Source organism: Hippoglossus stenolepis, chromosome 3 (assembly GCF_022539355.2).
Source record: "Hippoglossus stenolepis isolate QCI-W04-F060 chromosome 3, HSTE1.2, whole genome shotgun sequence".
In the NCBI taxonomy this organism is placed as follows: Eukaryota; Metazoa; Chordata; class Actinopteri; order Pleuronectiformes; family Pleuronectidae; genus Hippoglossus; species Hippoglossus stenolepis.
Window position 1 is genome coordinate 10950798 of NC_061485.1, and position 22408 is coordinate 10973205.

The 22408-nt window shown below is 41.5% G+C and overlaps 1 protein-coding gene across 1 annotated transcript in view; it reads right to left on the reverse strand.

The window, feature by feature from the left end:
* The window catches only part of col2a1b (collagen, type II, alpha 1b), a 39813-nt gene extending 18467 nt beyond the window's left edge, over nucleotides 1-21346 (reverse strand). Inside the window, exons 1-23 of the mRNA XM_047338845.1 lie at nucleotides 20995-21346; nucleotides 17439-17648; nucleotides 16029-16045; nucleotides 15591-15623; nucleotides 14714-14746; nucleotides 14397-14450; nucleotides 12929-13030; nucleotides 11829-11906; nucleotides 9760-9804; nucleotides 8344-8397; nucleotides 6771-6824; nucleotides 6103-6156; nucleotides 5498-5551; nucleotides 5343-5396; nucleotides 5144-5188; nucleotides 4993-5046; nucleotides 4689-4733; nucleotides 4436-4489; nucleotides 1546-1644; nucleotides 1319-1363; nucleotides 805-903; nucleotides 610-663; nucleotides 228-335 (exon numbers count right to left, since the gene is read on the reverse strand). Of these exons, the coding sequence (XP_047194801.1) occupies nucleotides 228-335; nucleotides 610-663; nucleotides 805-903; nucleotides 1319-1363; nucleotides 1546-1644; nucleotides 4436-4489; nucleotides 4689-4733; nucleotides 4993-5046; nucleotides 5144-5188; nucleotides 5343-5396; nucleotides 5498-5551; nucleotides 6103-6156; nucleotides 6771-6824; nucleotides 8344-8397; nucleotides 9760-9804; nucleotides 11829-11906; nucleotides 12929-13030; nucleotides 14397-14450; nucleotides 14714-14746; nucleotides 15591-15623; nucleotides 16029-16045; nucleotides 17439-17648; nucleotides 20995-21085 (1536 nt within the window). The 5' untranslated portion in view covers nucleotides 21086-21346. The remainder of the gene's footprint in view (nucleotides 1-227; nucleotides 336-609; nucleotides 664-804; nucleotides 904-1318; nucleotides 1364-1545; nucleotides 1645-4435; nucleotides 4490-4688; nucleotides 4734-4992; nucleotides 5047-5143; nucleotides 5189-5342; nucleotides 5397-5497; nucleotides 5552-6102; nucleotides 6157-6770; nucleotides 6825-8343; nucleotides 8398-9759; nucleotides 9805-11828; nucleotides 11907-12928; nucleotides 13031-14396; nucleotides 14451-14713; nucleotides 14747-15590; nucleotides 15624-16028; nucleotides 16046-17438; nucleotides 17649-20994) is intronic.
* Nucleotides 21347-22408: the final 1062 nt, after the last annotated feature.

The following is a 22408-nucleotide window of genomic DNA, read 5'->3' on the forward strand; positions in this document are numbered from 1 at the left end:
TAATTTGGATTGAAATGATCCATATAGAGAATACATGGAAATGTTATCACTTCCATTTTTTTCTCCAAATGTGCAACATACACACCTATATAATGATTCAACAACTACAAAACTACTTTGTCAACATGATGTGTGTATATTAATAGACACAGTTGACCTGTAACATGAAGTGAGAATGGACAAGAAGAAACTGGAGAATTATCTGGTTTAAATCTGAAGTTACTCACTCTCTCTCCAGGAGGTCCAAGTGGTCCAGCAGCACCGGGCTCTCCTCTGGGTCCCCTCTTACCCTCTTCTCCCAGTGGGCCATGTGCTCCCTGAGGACCTGAGGGTCCCTGGAAAACACATCCGTAACACACTGAGTTAAAACAGGGACATAATGTGTCGTTGAAAGTAGCTGAAAAATCATCAGGGTTCATAGTTCTTCTCAGATAGTCAGAACTGCCGAACTCAAATTGACTTGATCTTGTTGCTGATTGATATCTGTGCTTATTATTTGGATAAATACAGAGTTTACATACTGCATCAGTGAATATGGTAATGGAGAATGGATGAACAATCAGGGAATGAATTCAGGGAGAATTAAATGAAAAACAAAACAAAACTCACGAGTTCTCCTTTTGGTCCAGCCTCTCCCTTGAAACCTGGAATACCTGGGTCCCCCTAAACAACACCAGACACAAAAGAGAGAATGGAGAATGAGGGAGAGAGCTGTACAGCACATTGTTTTTATTTTTTAATTGTCATTTAAATGTTCCGGATTAGTTTTTTTTTAGCTCACTAAATGATTCAGTGAGAACTTACAGATGTTCCTTTGGGCCCGAGAGGTCCAGTTGCTCCCTGAGGCCCCGGAGGTCCACGAGGTCCTGGGAAACCAGGAGCACCAGCGATACCAGGAGCTCCCTACAGAGAGAGAGAGAGGGGGACAGACAGAAAGGAAGTCTATCAGATGATTGGACACGTAACCATCCATCTAACTGGATGTACATTTAGACATCAATAGGTGATGGATGATATTGATATAAATTCTGCACCTAACAAGCCCCCGTGACAATGGCTACAGTTATGATGTTTGCTATGTTGTCTCATGTATTTAAGATGCAATAGAAAGCTCAGTGTAAATTTGTTGTGTTGATACAATGACAGGGTCTTTGGTTTTTAAAGCCTAGTTCCTGCAGGGCTGTACAATCTGTGGACTACGGGCCTTATTTTAAATGCACACGTACCAGACATATAGATCATGTGCACTAAAGCAGTACAGAAATGGATTGTGAGTCTATTCTACTGCACAACAGCTAAATGGGAAAATATCACTTACAGCTGATCCTTTAGATCCAGGGATACCATCAGTACCAGGGTTTCCCTGTAAAGAGACAAAGACAAAGTCAATTAACACACTGCAATAACAGATCCAGACTCAGTAAGTGTTCTACGACTGATTGGTCTTATCAACAGTATTGAAAATATAGGTATATTAAGTAGGTATATTAAAAAAATGTTGTTAAATGATTCTCCTTTTAAATAAATGTTTAGAGCATCACTTACAGACGCGCCAGAAGGTCCAGATGATCCAGGGGTACCTGACTCTCCACGAGGTCCCTGAGCACCCTCAGGTCCACGAGCACCAGTAGGACCAGCTTCTCCCTGGTCAGCAGCACAGAGGAGAATAAAGAAGATGATAAATGTATTAATATGCTGTCAAAGATCTTTAGAAGTGTAAAAACATATATTGTCAATCAGCTAAATAAGCAGTAAATCCAACAGGAAACTGTGAGAGGCCACAAACGTCTCGTACACACTTACACAAGGACCAGGCCAGAAGATTGGATTCAACCAGAAAATGAACTGAATTTACATGCTGTCAGTTTTTGTGGATTAGAATGAGGCTTGTTTGAGACATAAACACAACACAACCTTAGAAATCGACCCTAACATTCCTCTATATTTCTGACCATGAGCCTCGTTCAGAAAAAGTAAAAAGCTCAATGTTTTGGTTGTGTAGTTAACTAAAGGTTAATTTGCCAAAACACCTTTATCATACTTTCTCTTCTAAAATTAATAATATATATATATATTTGTAAACACTTACACCTTTGTGACACTAGTCTACATTTGTTTTCGTGTGTAATGGGCTCATTGTTGCCCCTTGTGGTCGTTGTGGAACTACATGTACAGGTAAGCTTTTTGCTTCCAGAGAATTTATTTTTCATTTGATGTTCATATTGTCCTCTGTTGTGGGAGATAGCTTCTTCAGCTAGCTTCTATTTAATAACTTTGAGGCTGTTGTCTACCTACAATGATAGTATTTGGAATACACTCTCCTATACTGTCTGTTCACATAGTGATGAAATATGCTTGATTATTGTTAGAAGTGCTGTTGGCCATGTATGTTTTGTTTTGTTTCTGTTGTTTTAAGGATTGTAACATGATGTGTGTTGCATACAGCTCATTTATTCTAATAATTACTTTCCTGTCATAGTGAATCAATATAAAACTACAATATGAGAAGTCACAAAGTCTCAGTGCTTCATAATCAGCGAAAGCATCAGCTCAAACTAATCTGTTTATGTGACGACTTGCTTTATTATTTTTTATATCTAAATTACAGTAAATTTAAAATATGCTGATCTGTGTTTTATTACCAAACTGAAGCTTGTATCTGTTGCCATCTGCTGCATTTAAGATAAAATGAGTTGTAAGTGAACAATTATCTGCTTTTTCTCAACCTGCTGATGGACATCAGGACGAAAACTGGGTTTAGCTCCATCTCAGTTTATTGAGTTAAACTGATGAGGTCAGTGCCCGGAAACCAAATATGAACTCTCTCTATACTGAACATTATTCACATACTATGTTGAATGGTTGAAAAAAAGCAGTTAATTATTTCCTTACTGTCTGGATTCATTTGTGAAACAGAAAGCTACACTTAAAGTTGACGATTTACAAAATGGCAGCGTTTAAATGAAGAAAATACTCAGTTTGCAGTCTGTTCCTTGTCTCTCCGAGGTTTGTTATATAAAACCAAGTGCATAATGTTTTTGACATATTGTGATTCAGTATAACAAATGACTTAGGCCTCAGAGAAACTCAAGTCCATACTTTGCTTCCCTGCCAGCGATGTGACCACACTGACGGTATGCAGCCTTGTGCTGGTGAATGGAATTCCTTTGCTACTGCTGCAGCCTTGTATAAACCCGGCCTCCTCCTCACCAGTATGACATAATAGAGTTTGTAATTGTTTACAAAGACGGTGATGCAGTAGACTGATGTGTTCTTCTTACTGAGCCCACACACAATGAGTCAAGGCCAATATTGTGCTGGCTCTGACACGGAGGTGAAACTGGGACAAAAGGAGGAAAATCAGTTTTCTTTTATAAAGTTATGGGAAAAAATTCTCAGTAGTTTAGAGGCAGTGGCTTTGAGGTTGCAAAATAAAACTTTAAAGTTAAATACGCAGTGTGAGTTGGGTTTATATTGTCCCTTTTAGATTTTCTTATACAAGCAGTTTATGCAAAGGTTCAAATACCTGTGATGTTACTTTATAGCTCGATTTTTTGAACGTGAATGTCGGGCCTCTTTAAAAGTGCAGGGCATTTCTCATAAGGTCCATAAAACCGACTAAACTGAAGGTAGAGCACATTAACATAATATGAGATTCTTAATGTTTCTCACCGTGGGTCCCACAAACACACAAATTCTCTAGAGGCAGACAGACTCTCCTGCAGACACATATTAAATTGCACTGTGTTTGTTCATGGATGTAACCTAACCGAAGACAAAACCACAAGTACACACATATTCACAATGTGAGCCTAGTTTGCCTTGATTATTTCCCGGGAAACTCCTGGACTTTAAAAGAAATCCTCCGCCTGCAATTCCTGAAAGATTTCCCAAACTACGGAGGGGCTCTGAGAAGAAAGCGAACCCTCAGCATGGGCCCTCGATCACAGATCTGAGTCTGTCTGCCATGCAGGAGGCATAAATCAAATGCAAAGCAGAGAAGGAAAAGAAGAAAGAGACAGCATGAGGGAGCGAGTGAGGGAGAATAACACTCTAAACCCCCTCCTTCCTAATTTTCCACACAGATGGAGGCTTAAAGCACTTTTCAATGCAGCACAGCCTTCTCTGATTTCACCAAAGTATTTCAAATCCTCCCTGAGCTGCATGCTGCCATTTTCAGAGATATAAACTTTTTGATTTGATTTACAAAGTCTTATTCGAACTGCACAGAGATCACAAAGCTCTGTTTTATACACACAGCTTTATTTTTATTGAGGAAAAAATCCGAAAAATTTAGTAACTGCAAGTTCACTTATTTAGGTTTGATCTCTCACAGAAAGAAAAAGGGGGACGCACACAGAGACAACACTGACTTACTCTCTCAAACACAACAGCGGTGAAGAGAGAGAGGAAACGGTGACAACAGACAACCTACCTTTGAACCAGGAGAACCAGGGAAGCCAGGAGCTCCAGAAGGACCGACTGGGCCCTGCAGAGAGGAAAAGACAGGTTGTCAGCTCAGCTATTAATCAATGAGACTTCCAGCTGCAGGGAGATACGATCACACTGCACAGGAGTGAATATGGAGAAGTGAGGGGAAGAGAAAAAACGGGTTTCATGGTGTTTTTATACTTTATACAATAATAAATCTCAAACTAAAGGTTGAGAATGAATTAGACGAGACTCACTGGAGGACCAGCAGGGCCGGGCAAGCCATCATTTCCACGAGCTCCCTGGACAAAGAAAGCAAAGTATCGTCAGCATATAACAGAAAAACTGTCACACAAATGAGACATAAATAGTTTCACACACGCTTTTAAAATGATCAAAGCTTTACATTGAAGTTAACTCCTGTTTGGCACAACCTCTCACTTGTACTCTAATAGAATACTTACTGTCTATGTAGTAGAAACTAAACTAAAACAGGGAAGTATTATCTTTTGTGAACCAGATGTTAATGAATTGTTCAATAAGAGTTTCTGAGAGACTCACAGCGACTCCACTGGGTCCAGGACGACCTCTCTCGCCGGGCAAACCACGAGGTCCCTATGCAGACAAGAGAGAGGAAAACAAACCTTAACAATCACATTGATCATCTTTTCTGCTGTGATGCTCGGTTGTTGTGACGTCCAGGAATACACACCATAGGTCCAGGGGCGCCATTCTCTCCGGAAGCTCCAGACTCACCCTACAGACAGGACAGATTGAGCTGTTAGTGTGGCAAGTCAAACTGAAAACGTCTATTGAACCCCATCACTTGATGCCTTGGCAAAACTTTCTGGGGGATATATTAAACCACTTGCTACCTGAGATGTTGTTCGTGCACAGAAATAAAATCCTACCTTAGAGCCGACAGCTCCGGTCTCTCCCTTTGAACCATCAAGACCTGAGTAACCCTGAAAGATAACACGGAGAAACAGTGCAGAGTCAGGAAACCGACATTAAGAGCACAAAACGACAAGCAGCAATTCTCCATCTGCAGACAACAAACACTCACCCTGTGGCCCTTGATGCCGGGCAGGCCGGGAGTTCCTGGGAATCCACGAGCTCCCTGCAGAGAGATGATGCACCAGATCAATATACTGAACAGTGGAGGGGGAAGAAGATGGAGCTGTCGTATGAAATAATGCTGCTGCCAGGACTTCATCCAGCGTACGGATGCACACGATATATTTGTAAATATTTTTTAAATGTTCAGATTCTTGGCTTGAGAGGATGAATGATTTTATCTAAACTAAATCGAACCATCATTAAAGTCACTTTCATATTCTGAGTACCTAAAATATAGATGCAGCAGTCAGTCATGTAGATAGAAATTTATTGTATAGTCAATAAAAATCTATTCCATCCATCCATAATCTATGCTACCATTTAAACAATATAAAGTAAAATACAAAAACACAACTGGAGTATAAAAGTCTAGTTAAATATTGTGTAGTTCTCCCAAATAGTTCTGTTTATTGACAAACAATCATCTTCAGTGAGTTAGATAAATCATTACAAGTCAATACCAGGCTGGTTGAAGTTTATCAAGTGAGATCTCCCACCAGTAAAATCCCCAGAATTTAAAAAACACTGACTGGACAGCCGGAGGAATCTCACCTGAGGTCCAGAAGGTCCACGCTCGCCTGATTTACCAGATTTTCCAGCTTCACCCTGAAACAAAAAGACATCATGAAATTAAGAAAACATGTCAAACTTCATGTTAATAGCACTTTTAAAGATGTATTACACTGTAGAGTTAGTTAATTGTAGATGTTGAGAGTGAGCGCTCCTAGTGGACAAGACGGCGTATGTCATGTCTGCTGCCATCATGTGGCTAAAAGAAGGAATTACATTTTAAAGTCTTGAAATATTGGCAGGTGGATAAAATCTGTGATAAAGTTTTGGACAGATTAAAAAAATGGTATCAAATATCAGAATATATACCATTTTAGTTAATTATTTTACATAATACAAAGTGCAGGCTGGCCGATAATAGCTTCTCAGAGTATAAAGACAAATTTAAAAAGATCCACACAAACACACGTCAAGGACATGATTTGTACTTTATAACAAATAAATGAAAATCTAAATATAGATTTTTTTATGTGAATATTAGTTTATTTCAGACCAAATTTAAAGCACATCCAGTAGAGAGGTTGACACTTTCTTTCAGAATACACCCAGAATAGTTAACACTGAGGACCCCAGTTTAACAAGCAGCCTCGTCAGAGTAACTGCTTTTATAAATGTGTACTTATTGTTTTATGAAGGTGTGAGAAACTTACATCATCTCCAGGTTTTCCAGAAGGTCCAGTGGGGCCACGGGGGCCCATGGAGCCCTATATTAGTGAAGAGAAAACAACCCAAGGTGAGACACAGTTACTGGGTACAACCAACAGGGGGCAACATTTTTGGAATTTGGGTCACACGCTAACTCAAAGCTTGTGGTGAAGACTCCTGCTCTCAATTAACAATTTGATCAATCATAAAAGACTCACTTCAACATGGAGCCTGCTGAGATAAGCTGCCATTAACAATGTGTTTACAGAGACACAAATCAAAAACAGTTGTTAATCAGATCATATTATCTTGCGGATCTTTGCAGTCTAATCAATGTAAGTATCTATTTGTATACAAGCACATACGAGGATTGACATTCCTAAACAATATTAATTACGATTCTACCAAAGAGACGGAACAAATAACAAATATCCTTTTTATAAAGTTCAGCTGTTTTCAATCTTACTCTCTTTCTGCCAGTTTCTCCATTAGGTTATGAACTTAATGTGTTATGACATTATCATTGGTCCTATTACAGTTTTTCCTTCTAAATAACTTCTCTCTCTCTCTCTCTCGTTCTCTCTCGTTCTCTCTCTCTCTCTCTCTCTCTCTCTCTCTCTCTCTCTCTCTCTCTGTATTACTGTGTCTTGACTAATGAAGTGAATCTACAGACAAAATACAAAAAAAAAAACTTTCAATCCTTGTTGGAAACACTGACCTGCAATAATATAAGTTCTTTTTATTTTAGCAGTATCAATGTATCAATGACATATTGTTGGTAATTTTTACTCTTAATGGACTCGGGCTAAAAATTTTTCCCTGCGCTTTACAAACACTGAGCTGACACAGTGACCCTTCCCCGACTGTCAAGTTCTTTTCTGGAGAGAAGCTTGATTTTAATCACGCTTAATGATGGACCGGCACATATTCTAACAGAGAGGGCACCTCAGCTTATCTGAACTCCACAGGGGCAGATTAACACAGCAGTGGGGAGACCCTGTGTTTTCTACCTGCTGAGGGAACGGGAAGCAAAGGAGGGGACAGTCTGGAGTTTGGAAAACAACTGGAGGGGTTTAAGAAAGGGTAAAGTGGGTGCAGCGAGGAAAGAGATGAAATCAGAAGTACAAATGCTTGTAAATAAAGTGAGTGGTCTGCAGTGAAAGGTTAGAAAGTGTTAATGGAAGTGAAGTGGAGCTACAAAGGAGAAGCTGTGGATGAAGTTTCAGAATGAGGTAGTAAAACTGAGCAGGATGAGGTTGAACTGACTTCAGTTGCACCTCACTGGTGTTTTAGTTCTTTTATGATACTGTATGAACGATATAAGATTTACTTTATATCGTCTGTTGAAGTCATTTCAAACTCATGTTATTGTGGACGATGAAATCCTTTAAAAAAAGTCAGACATGAGTCAACGAAGGTGTATGAAAAAGGAAAAGAAGAAGAAAAGGCTTATATAAGGCTGGAGGAAAGGGGGGGGGGGCATCTGAGGAGTTTATGAAAAAGGCAAATAGAGCAAGGATTTATAAGACAGCATGTAAAGTGGAGGGGAGGACGAATCGTTCTCTGTGGGACACTCACAGATTGACCGGGCTCTCCAGCCTCTCCTGGGTTACCCTGGAAACCTTGTGGGCCCTGAGATGAAGAAAAAAAAGCAGAGAGATTGATAAGTGAAGAACTTCTTTTATATAAACAGTGGCAAAGACAAGGCTCAAAAACAGGTAATAAACATCTAATTAAACCTGAACTACTCTAATAATGGAATAACTCAATTCTCTGATTTAAGCTTCTAAAATGTGAAACTTTGATAATAAACATATCTTGACATATTCAAAATAATTTGAATTTGAATCTAAATAGATCTAAGTCTTTGTTTGAGGCACCGTTGTTACTACAGATTTCTAAATCTTTGTCATTTGTATGGCTGAAAAATTCCTTATTCATCTTGAGATATTTTTCGATAAACTCAGTCTAGTTTAGACTGATTCATTACAACATCCCAAAATCTGCTCCTCAAATGTTTTGTCTGACCAAAAAACCCAAACCCAATAGTTTTCAGTTTAGGAGCCAGTTCTCACTCCAAAGAATGTGAAGCATTTCTTTTCATTACTTTACCTTAAAAAAACGACTGAAACAATCAATTGATCAACAAACTTGTTGCTTTTTGCTTTTCTGATTAATCAGTTAAACTAATTATTTTGTGTTCTGGTCAGATGTCACTTTCAATTTAATTCCACATCTTAATTTACAGTTAAAAAACAAGGCTTGTAATACAGAGCACATCTATATATTCAGGTATATCCTCTTCATATACACCTTTAACGAGTAAATCTACATGAAAAATCATTACAAAGCTACTTTGTATTCGTTTTTTTGTCTTGATTACAAACTGCAGATTTGTAAACGGACACTTCTTCTTTACAAATGCCAGGTAATCTGTTTGAATGTGATCTGAGCAGCCGCACGTGTAAGAAGAAACTGAGAGGGCTCAGGGTGATTAAAACATCAACCATCGAGTTGAGGCAAGTCGGCTGGCATCGCCTACAACCTAATAGCTTCGCTCTGGAAGCTGGAGCTCGGCTGCGGGCAGGAACAGAAAATATGCGAGGAGATCGGGAGCTGAAGGGTTAAACCTGGTAGGCTCTACGTGAAAGCCTGACAGGTGTTCCACAGTACGTCTGGGTTGTGGTATATAGGAAAATACCCCACAGGCTTATTCTTTGTGTGCCACCTTCCTCCGTAAAACACTAGAACCTGAGCCGTGTGTTCAGATCTATCCCTGACAGAGCGTGATCTTCTTTCTGCTGGGCATTCCGGAGTCATTACTGTTATTTATATGTGAATAAATAATAAATCCTCACACGCAGAGGAAGTAGACAATGTGCCATCGAGCACGTAACAATTATAATGTTTAGTTTTCAGCATCCTGTTGCACAGGATGTCGTCTGCAGGTGTGTCTGGCTCGTGTGTTGTCTGGGGAGTAGAGGAGGTACTTACAGGTGATCCACTGGGGCCAGGTGGTCCTCTGGGTCCCATGGGGCCCTGAGGGGAAGACAAGAGACACGACATCAGGCTAACGACATGTTATCACATCCTTTTATCACTGTTAAAACCACACAAAGGCATAAAACAGACTGGTGCACAATTATTTTATACATTTAGCAATTCTGTTTTGAGTTTTGTCCACATGAACTCTGTGAGGAAAACGTTTCACCTGCTTTGCCCTCAAGCTAAACAAAACTCATCATCTCGTCCTGTCAAATCCATAAATCGTTTCAAATTCCTCAGCAGCATTCACTCTTCATCCCTCTCTCTGTTCATCCCTTCTTCTTCTTCTTCTCCTTCTCCTGTCGACTCTTTTCCCACGTGCTGTGTGTTTCTACAGTTCAAAGGTCATCAGCAGTAGCTTGAACGCCACATGACTTCTTACACTTTGACAAGGGATGGGAAAACAGCATCAGCACGGAACTGTCTGGGTTCAGAGAGTTGTGAGATGTCATCACAACAGGACAAGGTGAGATTTTCTGAAAGTAAATGTTCCTCTGGCTGAACCCTAATCGCCTCAGCCAGTGCTTCCGGCTGGAGTCACATGCCTGAGTCATTCCTGCTTCAACTTCATGCATCGGTGCTCAACAAGAGAAAAATCACATTCTGTGGAGGTGATGAGCCAAATCTTAATTGCTTTTCTCTCTCAAACACTCACACACACGCACAAGTATATAAATTAGCTGCAAGAGGAATAATGAGGCTTCACAATAAAGTTTGACAAGATTCCAAGTTCTTCAGTAATACACTTGATTGGTTGTGGCAGCTTTCCTCCTGGATCAAAAACATATTTCTCTCAGTGGGCTCTCCTGTGTAAACCTTCATTTCAGCTTCATGGTTATGATTTAAAAAAAATAATTAAGTCAGGGATGGCAGCCAAAGAAAATGTCCCCGCCCAGCACAGTGGTCCTCAGAAGGGCAATGAAAGTCACCTTTCAGTGGGAGTGGGAAGCCTTCACCAAGGTCGGTAGGAGCCTATCAATGGGGCTCTTTACCTCCAGGATCTGAGAATGTGTGTTTTAGGGACGTGTGTGTGTGTGTGTGTGTTGTGTGTGTATTCATTTCAGTGAGAGCGTTGTTTGAGGGTTTGGGATGTAGGTGCATGGATATACTTTGGGGTCCAGCCTGTGTGTGTGTGTGTGTGAGTGGGATGTGTGCTTGACTTGTGATTTAACATCAGTGCAGTCAGTCCCTCCCCCGACAAGCTCCCAAATTAAAAATGAGCTGGCTTCAAAAGGTCCCAGTTCTGTGGAGTGCTCTCAGACATGTGAAGGGACAGTCAGTCAGGAGGAGTGATGCCAAACACACAAACACACACACACACACACACACACACACACACACACACACACACACTGCTGCCAGCTGTGGCGGATCTGATCGGCGGTGTCTCAAACCTCCGCAGGACTGAGAGGCTGCCAAGCTTCTCTGTGGCTCTCTAGACCAAAATAGCATCCAGTGTGCTCCTTACTCCATCACAGGCACGCTGCCATGCTAACTGACGGCAGCTGTGGTGGGTTTTCATTGGCTTCGAGTATAATCACCATCAATGGCTGTATCCTCAATTTATAAAATGAGCGCTCTTTACTCCACGTGAAGTGTCAATTTTCCTTCGGGATGCAGGAATGTGTTGTTTCTTTTCTCCGACACTTGGATGGTTTTAAATCCTACATGGGTACTTTCTCTCCTGATGAGGAACGATGCTGATGATGTGTCCATCTCGCACTTTACGAATTTAATGAAAGTGTGATGCTTCTCTTGTGCATGTGAGGAAGTTGATTGTGCTCCTCCGCAAAGGCCAAAGTGCAGAATCAGCCATTAAAAAAAAACTTTGGAGGTAGCCGGGATTCAGTATTTCACTCCCGACACTTAAAGCAGAGATGCAGATGTTGGCTGATGCAGAATTCTTCTTCTAAACACTCTGCTCCTGATCAAACTGTTGCGTCCTAGCAGATTCATTAGCAGTGAAACAAATGACCATGGGAGTAGCAGCAGGTCTCGGCTCATCATCGCTCGCTCACCATCGGTCCTTGCATCACGCCCATCTGTGCGCCGCCGGACTTCTCGTCAAAGCCACCGGCCATCTGAGCTGCAAAGTTCTGAAAGAGGCAGAAGACAGAGAGCGTAAGAGTTTGTCGAATCAATCAGACGTTATTTGTAAAGCACTTTCCATATAAACCAAAGAGCTTTACAGAATAAAAGCATTCGAAACTATAAAATCAGTAAGAACGAACCCCCCACCCATCCACCCACCTCCAACCACACACAGAACAAGACAACATCAACAGGAAGTGAGGAAACACTATCGTAAATCTCATACATTTGGAATTAGGAAACACCTAAAGCAGGTAAAACAAGATAAACTGATGAAGATGGAATAATAAAATACTTAAAGGTGATGTGTATATATCTAATGTATTATATTCATCATTAAGTCTAAGTGGAATCAAGCTTTTAAAGTTATCAGCTGCCCTGCTTTGCCCTGAAGTCATTTTTATCTTATGGGAAATAATGAAAAGAAAATTTTGACAAATATTCTATTGTGAAAAATCTGAGGTTTGGCTCTTTGTTGTGAAATGTTTTTGTTGGAGAGTTTGAACGATGCTGTGTCATTTTGTCAGGAGAGGATCAGCTTTTTAACAGATGATCAGAGTTCTACACGCGGGTACTGACGCAGACGGCGGCGAGACGGAGAGGCATGAGAACAGTTTTCATCTCTCTCTCCTTCACAAAGACTCTCCTTGTGTCCTTGCCCCCACCCCCAACCAGAAAAGCTCCTTCCCTTCCCCTCCTCGAGTCTATCATAATACCTCCTGCCCGTCCACCTCCCTCTCCCCGCAGCCCACCTCCTCCCTTCTTTTCTCCTGCAAAGAATCGGAGGCATTCGATCTATTCTCTCTCTCTCTCTGCATCCACTCGCTGTTGTCTTTCTGCCTCCTCCCATTTTGACTGTGATTCCCCACGTCTTTTGTGCTCTTAAATTCTTCCCTGATTTTCTCTGCTTATTCCACGCCATTCAAAGTGAGCCCACACTTGGCTCCTGCAACAGTGTTCGACCTGTCAGCTCCTACGTCTGCAGTGAATACAAGTCCACTGCCCCTGCTTGTCACGGGACACTTACTCCTCCAAGGCCAGGGGGTCCGTTCGGTCCTGCGGGTCCAGGGGGGCCGGGGTTTCCGGGGGTGCCAGGCTCACCATCTCTGCCACGGGGACCATGGTTTCCCTGGAACAGTTAAAAAAGAGAACGGGAGTTAATGCAAAATCAACCACAGGCAACCACTGCAACTGAGGGTCGTTTACTAATGAATCTCCATCATTTGACTAATAATTTGAAATGTGGGAAAAGTTGCCATAACAATTTCCAGAAGGTTATGTTGACAAATTCAAATGTTTAGTTTGTCCAACCAGCTTTCAAAAACTTAAAATCATTTGACTACTTATAAAAGAAAATGGGGAAAAGAAGCAAATGTCAACATTTGAGAAGTTGGATTCTGAGAAATTCTGTTATTTTCACTTTATAAAAGAAAATATATTTTCTGTCTTAACCTAAAATCATTTTGGCTCTAGTCCAATACGCTGCTCTCACTTTTGGCAGTGTCCTCTTTGATAACAAAATGCATACATGTGAAAAAATCATCCCCTTTTGTTCTGATCACATTGTTTATGACTGCAAATCTCACCTTGGCCAATCCCCTTGGCCATCACCATTTAGCAATAATTCCTTTTGCCAATATTTCAACTTAGAAGTCCTTTTGAATAAATCATTACACAGTTGTTGGCAGACGACACACAGCTGGACAACGTTTCCCTGCAGATACTGTTGACAGGAGCTTAATGCTCAGTTGAACCTTCTCCAACGTGACTGCACCTGAGCAGCTGGTAGCAAACACAGCTCCATCAGAAGTGAAGTTTGCTTTTATGAACGGACACACACTGGACATTTAAAGATAAAATAAACTTCACAAGTAGGCTCAACTTTTTTCCCCCAAACACAATTGCATAATTCTTCCCCTCAGAGGCTGTTGTGAATGCTGATGATTTATCAGCCCGAACGAGACTACCTGGCATACCTCTGTGCATGTAGTGACAAACTACCCTGCAAGGGGAACCTGAACAAAGAATGTGCTGAACACCTAGAAGACTATTCAACCTCTGCTCGCCAAAAAATTAAATCCGCCCTGTGCTCAACTCTCCAAAAAACAAGACGACTACAAGGAATAAACTGGATCACTTAGTGTGATGATCAAAGCCTGGCGAACGCGACGACGCTGATTTCGGAGTGTGAGGCCTCGGAGAGCAGCAGATTTTTACGTTATGAGACTCCGACAGTCCCACATCTGTTAAACAACCCAGACCACACCGCCTAATGGAAATGACACATGACCAGTCAGACCGAGCAGCTCGCTGAAAGGCTACCATTCTGCAAAGCTGCATACTATAGCAGGTATACCCCATCCCCCCCCTCTGCCGCCAAAGACCTAAAGCTCTCACATTCAATAGGGCGTACTGTGCCTCTTAAAGGAGCGGAGTGTGCGTGTAGAGTTCAAGGGTCTGGGGCGAATAGTAAGACGAAGAGTTTTCACACTGACCTTGTCTCCCTTGTCTCCTCTTGATCCGCGGTCTCCTTGTTCTCCTGGTGGGCCCTGGGTAAACGGGAGACAGTGAAGCAGTCTGAGTGACTTCAGGCGTTACCTCAGCACAGGAGAGTTGAGGAAACAGCTGCAGCCTGTGAACTCTGCTACTGTTGAGGTCGGATACGTTTTCTATTTCCTGTCGCTGCAACTGGTTATTAAATTTAACACTTATACGGAGGCTGTGAATGCAGACTCTTTCTAGGACAAAACAATCTTCTCATACAGCAGCTCTGGAAAGGGAAAAATGTACAAATCCAGAAATAGGTGCATACCATAGGGCCAGATGGTCCTCTTGGTCCTACAACCTGCAGGTAGAGAAAAGAAAAAAGAGAAAAATATAAAGATATTAGTATTGAATTCTACCATCACTGTTTAATGTGGCATATGAAGGAATGCTGCAGAGCTAAAACTGAACACAACCACTACAATGTACATTTTCCAGATGCTTTTGCACACGTGAGGTTTAGATTTCCTCGCAGTCGAGGGGGGAAACATTATCTCGCTCCCATCAGAGCAGACTTGCTAATTGCCGATCTCTTCGGGCAAAGCATTATGAGGAACGTGCAATAAACAATGGCTTCTTATTTCCTGCCGTGAAGTTGTATTCCCTCAGATGGGTAAAGCATTTCCAGGTGCAGCACAGAGTTTTCTCTCTCTCTCTCTCTCGGCTCTGACAAACTGTATGGAGGATTGTATGGAGGCCGTTGCTCGGTCCTCCTCCTGCTGCGTGGGCAAACAGAGCTGCCTTCTCTCCTCACATTTCTTCTCTCTTTCTCAGACACAATCCTTAAATTCTTCTGTTATTTCCTCAGACTAAGTGATGGTATCTAGTTCAGTAGTTTGGAAAATCTATAACACACATCCACAGCCTGGGATAATGTGGGAGAATATAACTGAGTACATTTATTCAAGTGTTTCACTTAAGTTTTTCCAATTAATGCTACTTCTACTCTGGTGGAGAGTGTATTTTATGGGGAAATAAACTTTCTATTGCATATAGTCACTCCCAGTGGACATTTTACATTTTGTGCATTTAAACTGTACACGTTTTCCATATGAGGTTGAAAGGGATCTCTTCGATAAAACCAGTTTATCGAGTATCTTCAAATGAAAAGAGTTGTAGTTTGCAGTAGTGTGATGTCAACTTACATCGGTAATATCTCCGGGTTCGCCTTTCTGCCCCTGTTATTGAAAAGATGAAGCGTAAAAACAGAAATTAGCATTAGAGCTACAGTTTCTAAAAGCTTCTGCTATTTTATCAGGAAACTGCAGCAAAATATTGCTGAAAATACGTAAATAAGTAGGATGACAGACAGTATCATGAGACACATTCATACGGCACAGAGTGTGGGGCAGGATGTGACTGTTATCCTTCTGGCAAAAGCTTTTTCACATCAAAGTATCGTCCAAATCCATAAACTACAGGGACACTCAGCACTGATGTGAGCCTGGGACAGATACAACTTTAACTGCAGGTGCTGGGGAGCTTCAGGTCGCACACACACACACACACACACACACACACACACACACACACACACACACACACACACACACACACACACACACACACAAATATGGTCTCACCTTAGCTCCAGGGGTTCCTGTTATGTGGTCAGGATGGGTAGAGGGGGAAAATGAGGGGGGAAGATCATGGTTAGCAACTGGCTGACACAGAAACAATCCATCAAGGGTGCACAATGTTTTCCACAGGCCCATTAGGATCCATACAGGCTGATAACCTAAATTAAAGGACTCTGAAGACCACCACCAAGACTCCTGGAGCCCAAAGAGCCCATCTGGATTGAGAAAGTGTTGAATCACCATCTTTTAAGAGATCAAAGCAGAGGCAAAGCAGAGAGAAGGGTAGGAAGAAGAGGTACGGAAGTAGCCTGTGTTATATATACTGTATATATTTTCATCACAGTATTAAATATAGGCCCAAGCTGGGTTTTATTTGTCATATTTCAAAGCATTTTAATAAGCGAAGGGAAATAATAAGCACTAAGCAAGTATCAATATTAAAAAATCCCTTTTTAGTCTGGGCTGTATATCACTGAAATGATCTAAAATTTGTTTTTGGTGTAATTTCCAATATGATCCCTTCTACAATGTCCTGATTTCATAACAATAAACTTCTCAAATATCAAATCTTGTCCAAATGTAAATGGCCATAAAAGACATAGCTTCATAAAATTGTATACAATTTCGTTTTTTTTAAGTAACTAAGATTCTGGATTTAATGACAGTTTAACTGACCTGATAAAAGGTGAGTCAGACACATTTCAGTCATTACCAGCCCTGTTTGTAGGTGGTTAATAACTTAAAATGATGCTCTCAATGTTACAAAGTACTACTAAGCACTGAACTTTGCCTTGAATGTAGGATAAGCAGTTTATAAAGCATTTTGATCAATAAGCATGCATTGCAAACAGTGACACTTCTGGTTCCATCCATGCTCCTCATCCAAATTCATTTCCAGAGCTGACCAACGAGGTCCCTGTTCATCAGGAGGCCAGTGGCAGTTTTAAAATGTGGCCAGAGACTCTTTGAAAAAGCCTTAGTAGTCGTTTCTTGCCATCTGATCTGTGGAAGTCCACAGAGAGGATATACTGTAGAAATGTGAGGCCGTGTCTGCTTGACTGAGGTATTTCCTTAATGACTCCCATATGTCTTCATGATACTCTGGGAAGGACAGTGTATTCAAACAAGATGGGGCCAAGGTGAGCCAGCTATACTGAAGAAAAGTGAGGATGAGGTAGCATTTCACTGAAGTACTGTCAGAAGTGTCACTGCTGTCGTTCATTTCTTGTCATTTGTTTGCTTTGGGGACAGGAAACAGGATCAAATCAAAGGGCGACATGCAGTCCAGGCCTGATGAATCGACCTTTGATTGATACCAAAACTGTCCATGTGTCCTTTTTCTCCCCCAAAGTAAACAACATGACGTGGCACAGTAATTTATTTATGAGAGGTGTGAGATAAATAAATTACAACCGATGGGCGTGGACGTTTCAGCTGCGCAGATGGGGCAACACTCTCCGAATGGGATCTCGGGTTTGGAGCAGTCTTTTAGCTCCTCGCAGACAATTTCGTCGCACAGGACGGTTCCGGTGTCGCACACACAGATGCGACACGGCTCTGGTTTCCATACGTCCTTGTCATTATAGTTCTGTCCGTCTTGTAGACAGCTAATAGGGTCCTCCTCTGTGTGTGAGATTACAGTGAGGCACACAGGCAGGTGGACGATGGGAGGAAAAAAAAGGATTAGGCATCAGGTGTGAACAGAAATCACTGCGATGTGTAACAACACAAGTTTGACTGTAAGTTATAAATGGGAAGCAAACCATGCAAAACACATATGCAGTACAATAACAGGAATATATTATTACTATATCTCATACACATAACGCACAAATACAGTATGGATCTTCATGCAATCATCCTGTGCCACTGTGTTTTACCCAAGTACGTTTCTCTGCAAGTAACATTCCACCTGTAGTGAAAGGTGCATATTATTATTTTCATTTTTTATTCTATTTTATTTTTTCATGTGCTTTCTTGTTTAGTTCATTGCATCTGCTGCTGTAAAAAGACAATTATCGTATCTTATCTTACTTTATCTTAACTTATCTTATCTTATCCAAATTTATCTTATCTTAACTTATCTTATCCAAATGTATTTTATCTTATCTTATATAAACTTATCTTACCCAAATTTCTGTTATCTTATTTCCAAACAAAACATCCTACAGACCCATGTCTGGTTGAGATTGACTGTCTTATTTATTAGGATAAAACAAAACCATTGAACTCTCTTTATCGACCTTGTTACAGTTGACAAGAGTTTGTATCTTCTGTTCAGCCAAAAAACATATTGTCTGGATCCAAAAATAACCTTCAAATAACAACAACAACAAAAGTAAAATCATCTCTTATCATTAACAACATCAAGTCCTGTTATTGATCGATGCAACCTCTCCTGGAGCCACACGGCGGCAGTGTAACATCACATGTTCACAGTGAAGCTGAGCGAGACCTGCAAGAAACCTCCAATAACTGAACAGGAGCTGGAGACCATGTGCCTGAATTCCTCCACAAGATAAATATAGGGCCAGTTTACATTGCAGGAGACACCCTCATTTACTGCTAAGCAGACAGACTCTGCTTTCAGTGAATGCATATTTTTTAATTCTCGGACCACTGCTTTGCAAATAGAGCAGAGGATCACGTGATGGAGGTGGGGGGGTGTGTGTGTTTCAATACAGGTACTGTACGCTGCCTAAATTACACCACTTCAAGAAAACTTAACAATAGACGCAGGTCATTAGCCATATTCCAGTCCATTAGCCAGTCTGGCACTTAACTTTCCAAACACGAGCTCAAAGAGATGCTCTGATTGGAGCCAGTGAACCTGCACTGAGGGGTGAGAGTGTGCGACCCGCCAGGAGAAAGGCCTCAAGGTGCGCAAGGCCGAGAGTGTGCGGTGTGAGGAGAGGGAGCGAGTACAGTAGCTATATTTACCTCAACGCTAGGTAACCTAACGGACCTCACTGGCAATGAATGAGGTCTTTCTGGAAGGGGACAGAGTGGGCAATTCACAAACCATTGCCTTGTATAAACACGGGGGAGCATTTTAAACCCCATCTGGAAGCCATAGCTGTGTCAGATGCCAGTTCAAACACATCCACCCCCCCAAAAAATGAGGAAAATGGACAGCTTTCATGCACATACTTTGCGGTTTTGACGTGTAGTTTTACAGGCCTGGACGCACTGTCAAAGGCCTGCACCTGTCCTTTCACTGACTCTGATATGAAAGATTCCTCTGAGACTGGATATTCTGGGACAAGGGCTCCTCTATCTGCTGCAGAGCTGATAGAAAGCTGGCTTTTCATCACTGGAGATAATTTGTACGTCTCCTTTCCCATGTGTTGGCAGACGTTCTGTTTTCCAGGGGGAGTAAAATGAACAATGAAAGTTTTTAAAGTGAACCCAGGTGTACGTCGAGGACAGTAGGATCAAATCAGTTTTCACTGTATTTTTTCGACTTTTAGGCCTCGATCTAACTCTGACCAGTGTCTGATTGGTTTTCTGGCCTCCTCACCTAAATGAACAGGTCAGACAGCGGCCTCTGACTGAAGAACTGAGCTCTGGGCCATCTGAGTGTCTCTGGGCCATCGAACCTGTGGCGCTGAGGTCCCAATCAGACCTCTTCACCACTTGAGCGTCTCCCAGAAAAAAATAATTCTTGCCTCCAGTTAGCGCAGAGGAAAGGACTTGCATTATAACCAGGGGCTTTCGTCTGTGAGAGGGTAACCTGAGACTCGCAGTTTCTTTGGCATAAGCACCCCTCCACCCTTTTTTTTCTCATTCCTCTAAAAAAAAAACACCCACCTTTCCTTTGCTCTAAAAGGTTAGGAAGCATGACATATTTCATACTGAGAAAATACTGCACTACTCAGAATTTCAACAGTAAAGTTCCCTTCTTCCGTCCTATATTTTTCCAGTCACCTCTCCCTTGCACCCTGGCTCTGTCTCTCTCTCACTCTGGGCTGACTGTCACTGCTTTCTGGTTAATCTTTTGAGCAGATGGAAACCCTGAAATCATATGGAACATTATTTCTGGCTCCAAATTCTGTTGGCACACCTTCACTCTCACGTGTCTCCTGTGGATACTCAAATCAATAGTGATGATGGATAATCTCAGAGCAAACCACAGAGAGAGCAGAGACTCTGCAGGTATGAAGATATTTGAAGGGTCAACAGATTCTTGAGGTTATTTTTATGGAAATGTTGGTTATTTGTGCACCTTTCCACCTCAACAAGCCAGGAGTTGCCTGGATGCCCTGTGACAGCTAAGGAATGTGAGCACTTTTCACCAAAGGCCCTTGAGCCTGACCACCTTTCACTTTTTATCCGTTCCCTCCCCCCCTCACCCTCTGTGTTAAGTGAATCTGCAGTTTAAGGCCCCTAAAGCACCCACAGGTGTCCAGAAAGGGGAGGTTTAGGCTATAAGGCATTGAGCTCCACTAGAGTGGATCGAAACCTGATTCTTGTGATTTTCACTTTTCAAACTATGACTGAGAATGTAAACTTTGACAAGAATGAATAAACACAGCTGTCAACACAATGAAAGTGTATAAAAAATAACTTTGCGCACCAAAGAAAACAAATAAATCTTGTTTCGACCCACAGGCTCCCATGATCCATTCCACCTTTTTACGCACGTCCACAGCTCTGATACACTGAGTTTCATCGCATCTTTTGGACACAGTATCATCAGTGTTTTTGTCGGACACAGTTCACAACTTATCATCAGTCAGACAACTTTACCTGCAACAGGTTTGCTGCACAAAGTTGTAACTTGCCGTGCGTAAAAGTTGCAGAGTGGCACCAGAGCAGCTTTTAAAACTGATCAAAGTTCACGTGCTATGCTTCAAGATAAACACATTCAGATCAACGTGAGAACACAAGCTCTCCACATGCATCTTATGATAACTTTAACATTTATTTTATTACAGCTCTGGAATAAAAAACAAAACGTATCACTTACGGTCGTCATCCTGACATCTCACAACGGCTAATAGACAGACTTGGGTTGCTACAAGCAGCAGTACAGTCCTGGAATCCATAAAGCTGAACATGTCTAAATATTAGACATGCAGGGCCCTTGGGGGAGAAATACGGGTGCGAAGGTAGCGGAGGCTTCTCTCAGTGTTTGGTGCGTGTGTCCCCAGTTGCAAAAGCCAAACCACTCGACATTCACCCTTTCCAAAAAAAAAAACGAGAGGACCGATTGAGGGAATCCAGCGGCAGGACCCGGACCTGCAGCAGAAACTCAGCACCGACCGCCTCTAGGCCAGACGCTGTAGTTTTATGTGTCCCGTTGCCTTCAATGAATCTTCGTATATTCCCAAATATCAGCCCGGCCCCTTACCCCCTGTCAGGCTGAAACCTGAGCCCCGACTCCCTCCCATTCTGTCTCCCAGGTTCCATTATCCCAGACCACTCCCTTCTCCACGTGCTGCTACTGAACCCAAAAAACTTCAGACCCTCTTCTTCCTCCACCCTCTCACTGTGGTGCCCCCCCTACCTTCTTTAAAAGCGCAGGGATGTCAGGGTCGCTCGGTCTTCTTCTTCTGGATGATGGCAGGTGAAGTGTCCTGAGGAAAGTTTCATTTCAGCTCCATGTTTCATGTGTCTCTGATGAATTACACTGTGACACCTGCAGGGAAACTAAAGACAAATGATTTCCCAGAATAATATGATTTATTAATATATTCACTTAAAGACAGTAAAGGTGTGTGCTACAGAGACACTGTCATATATTGGGGTGTAACTTTGTTAAGATATTGATCCTGGAGTGAAACTCAGAGTGGACAAGATTATACTCTGGCAAAATAAACCCATTCAATATAACTGGCACTCAAAGATTCTCCTGATCTCTTAAATAACAACTTCATGACATACAAATGAAAAGAAAATATTGATTTATACTGTGACCACCCACAAGGAAGCAAGTCTGGAATATAGAAAGTGAAAAAAGGGAGTTTTTCACATATTTTGTTCTCATTGAGCCATAAATAAACTGCATAAGTCACAATGATGTATATGATATTGATTTAAAATGTATCATGAAGTCCCCCAATCCAATATTGTTATACTTTTAGGGCACTTACTTACTCATCACTTAATGCTCCATCAATTTATGGGTTATAACTTATACGTTGACTATATATATATATAGATAGATAGATAAATAAATAACCATGTGGTCAAGCAATACAACAGATACATGTTGATCTAGTCCCTGATTCGTTTCTATGAAGCTTAATACTCCACACTAATTTTTAACCCCAAAAAATCCATGATAACCTGCATATGTTCTGACAAGTTAGAATCAGTCATTGTTGGAGTTTCATCATTGAAAGAGAATTGATATCTAGCTATATTCTCATGATGGATTT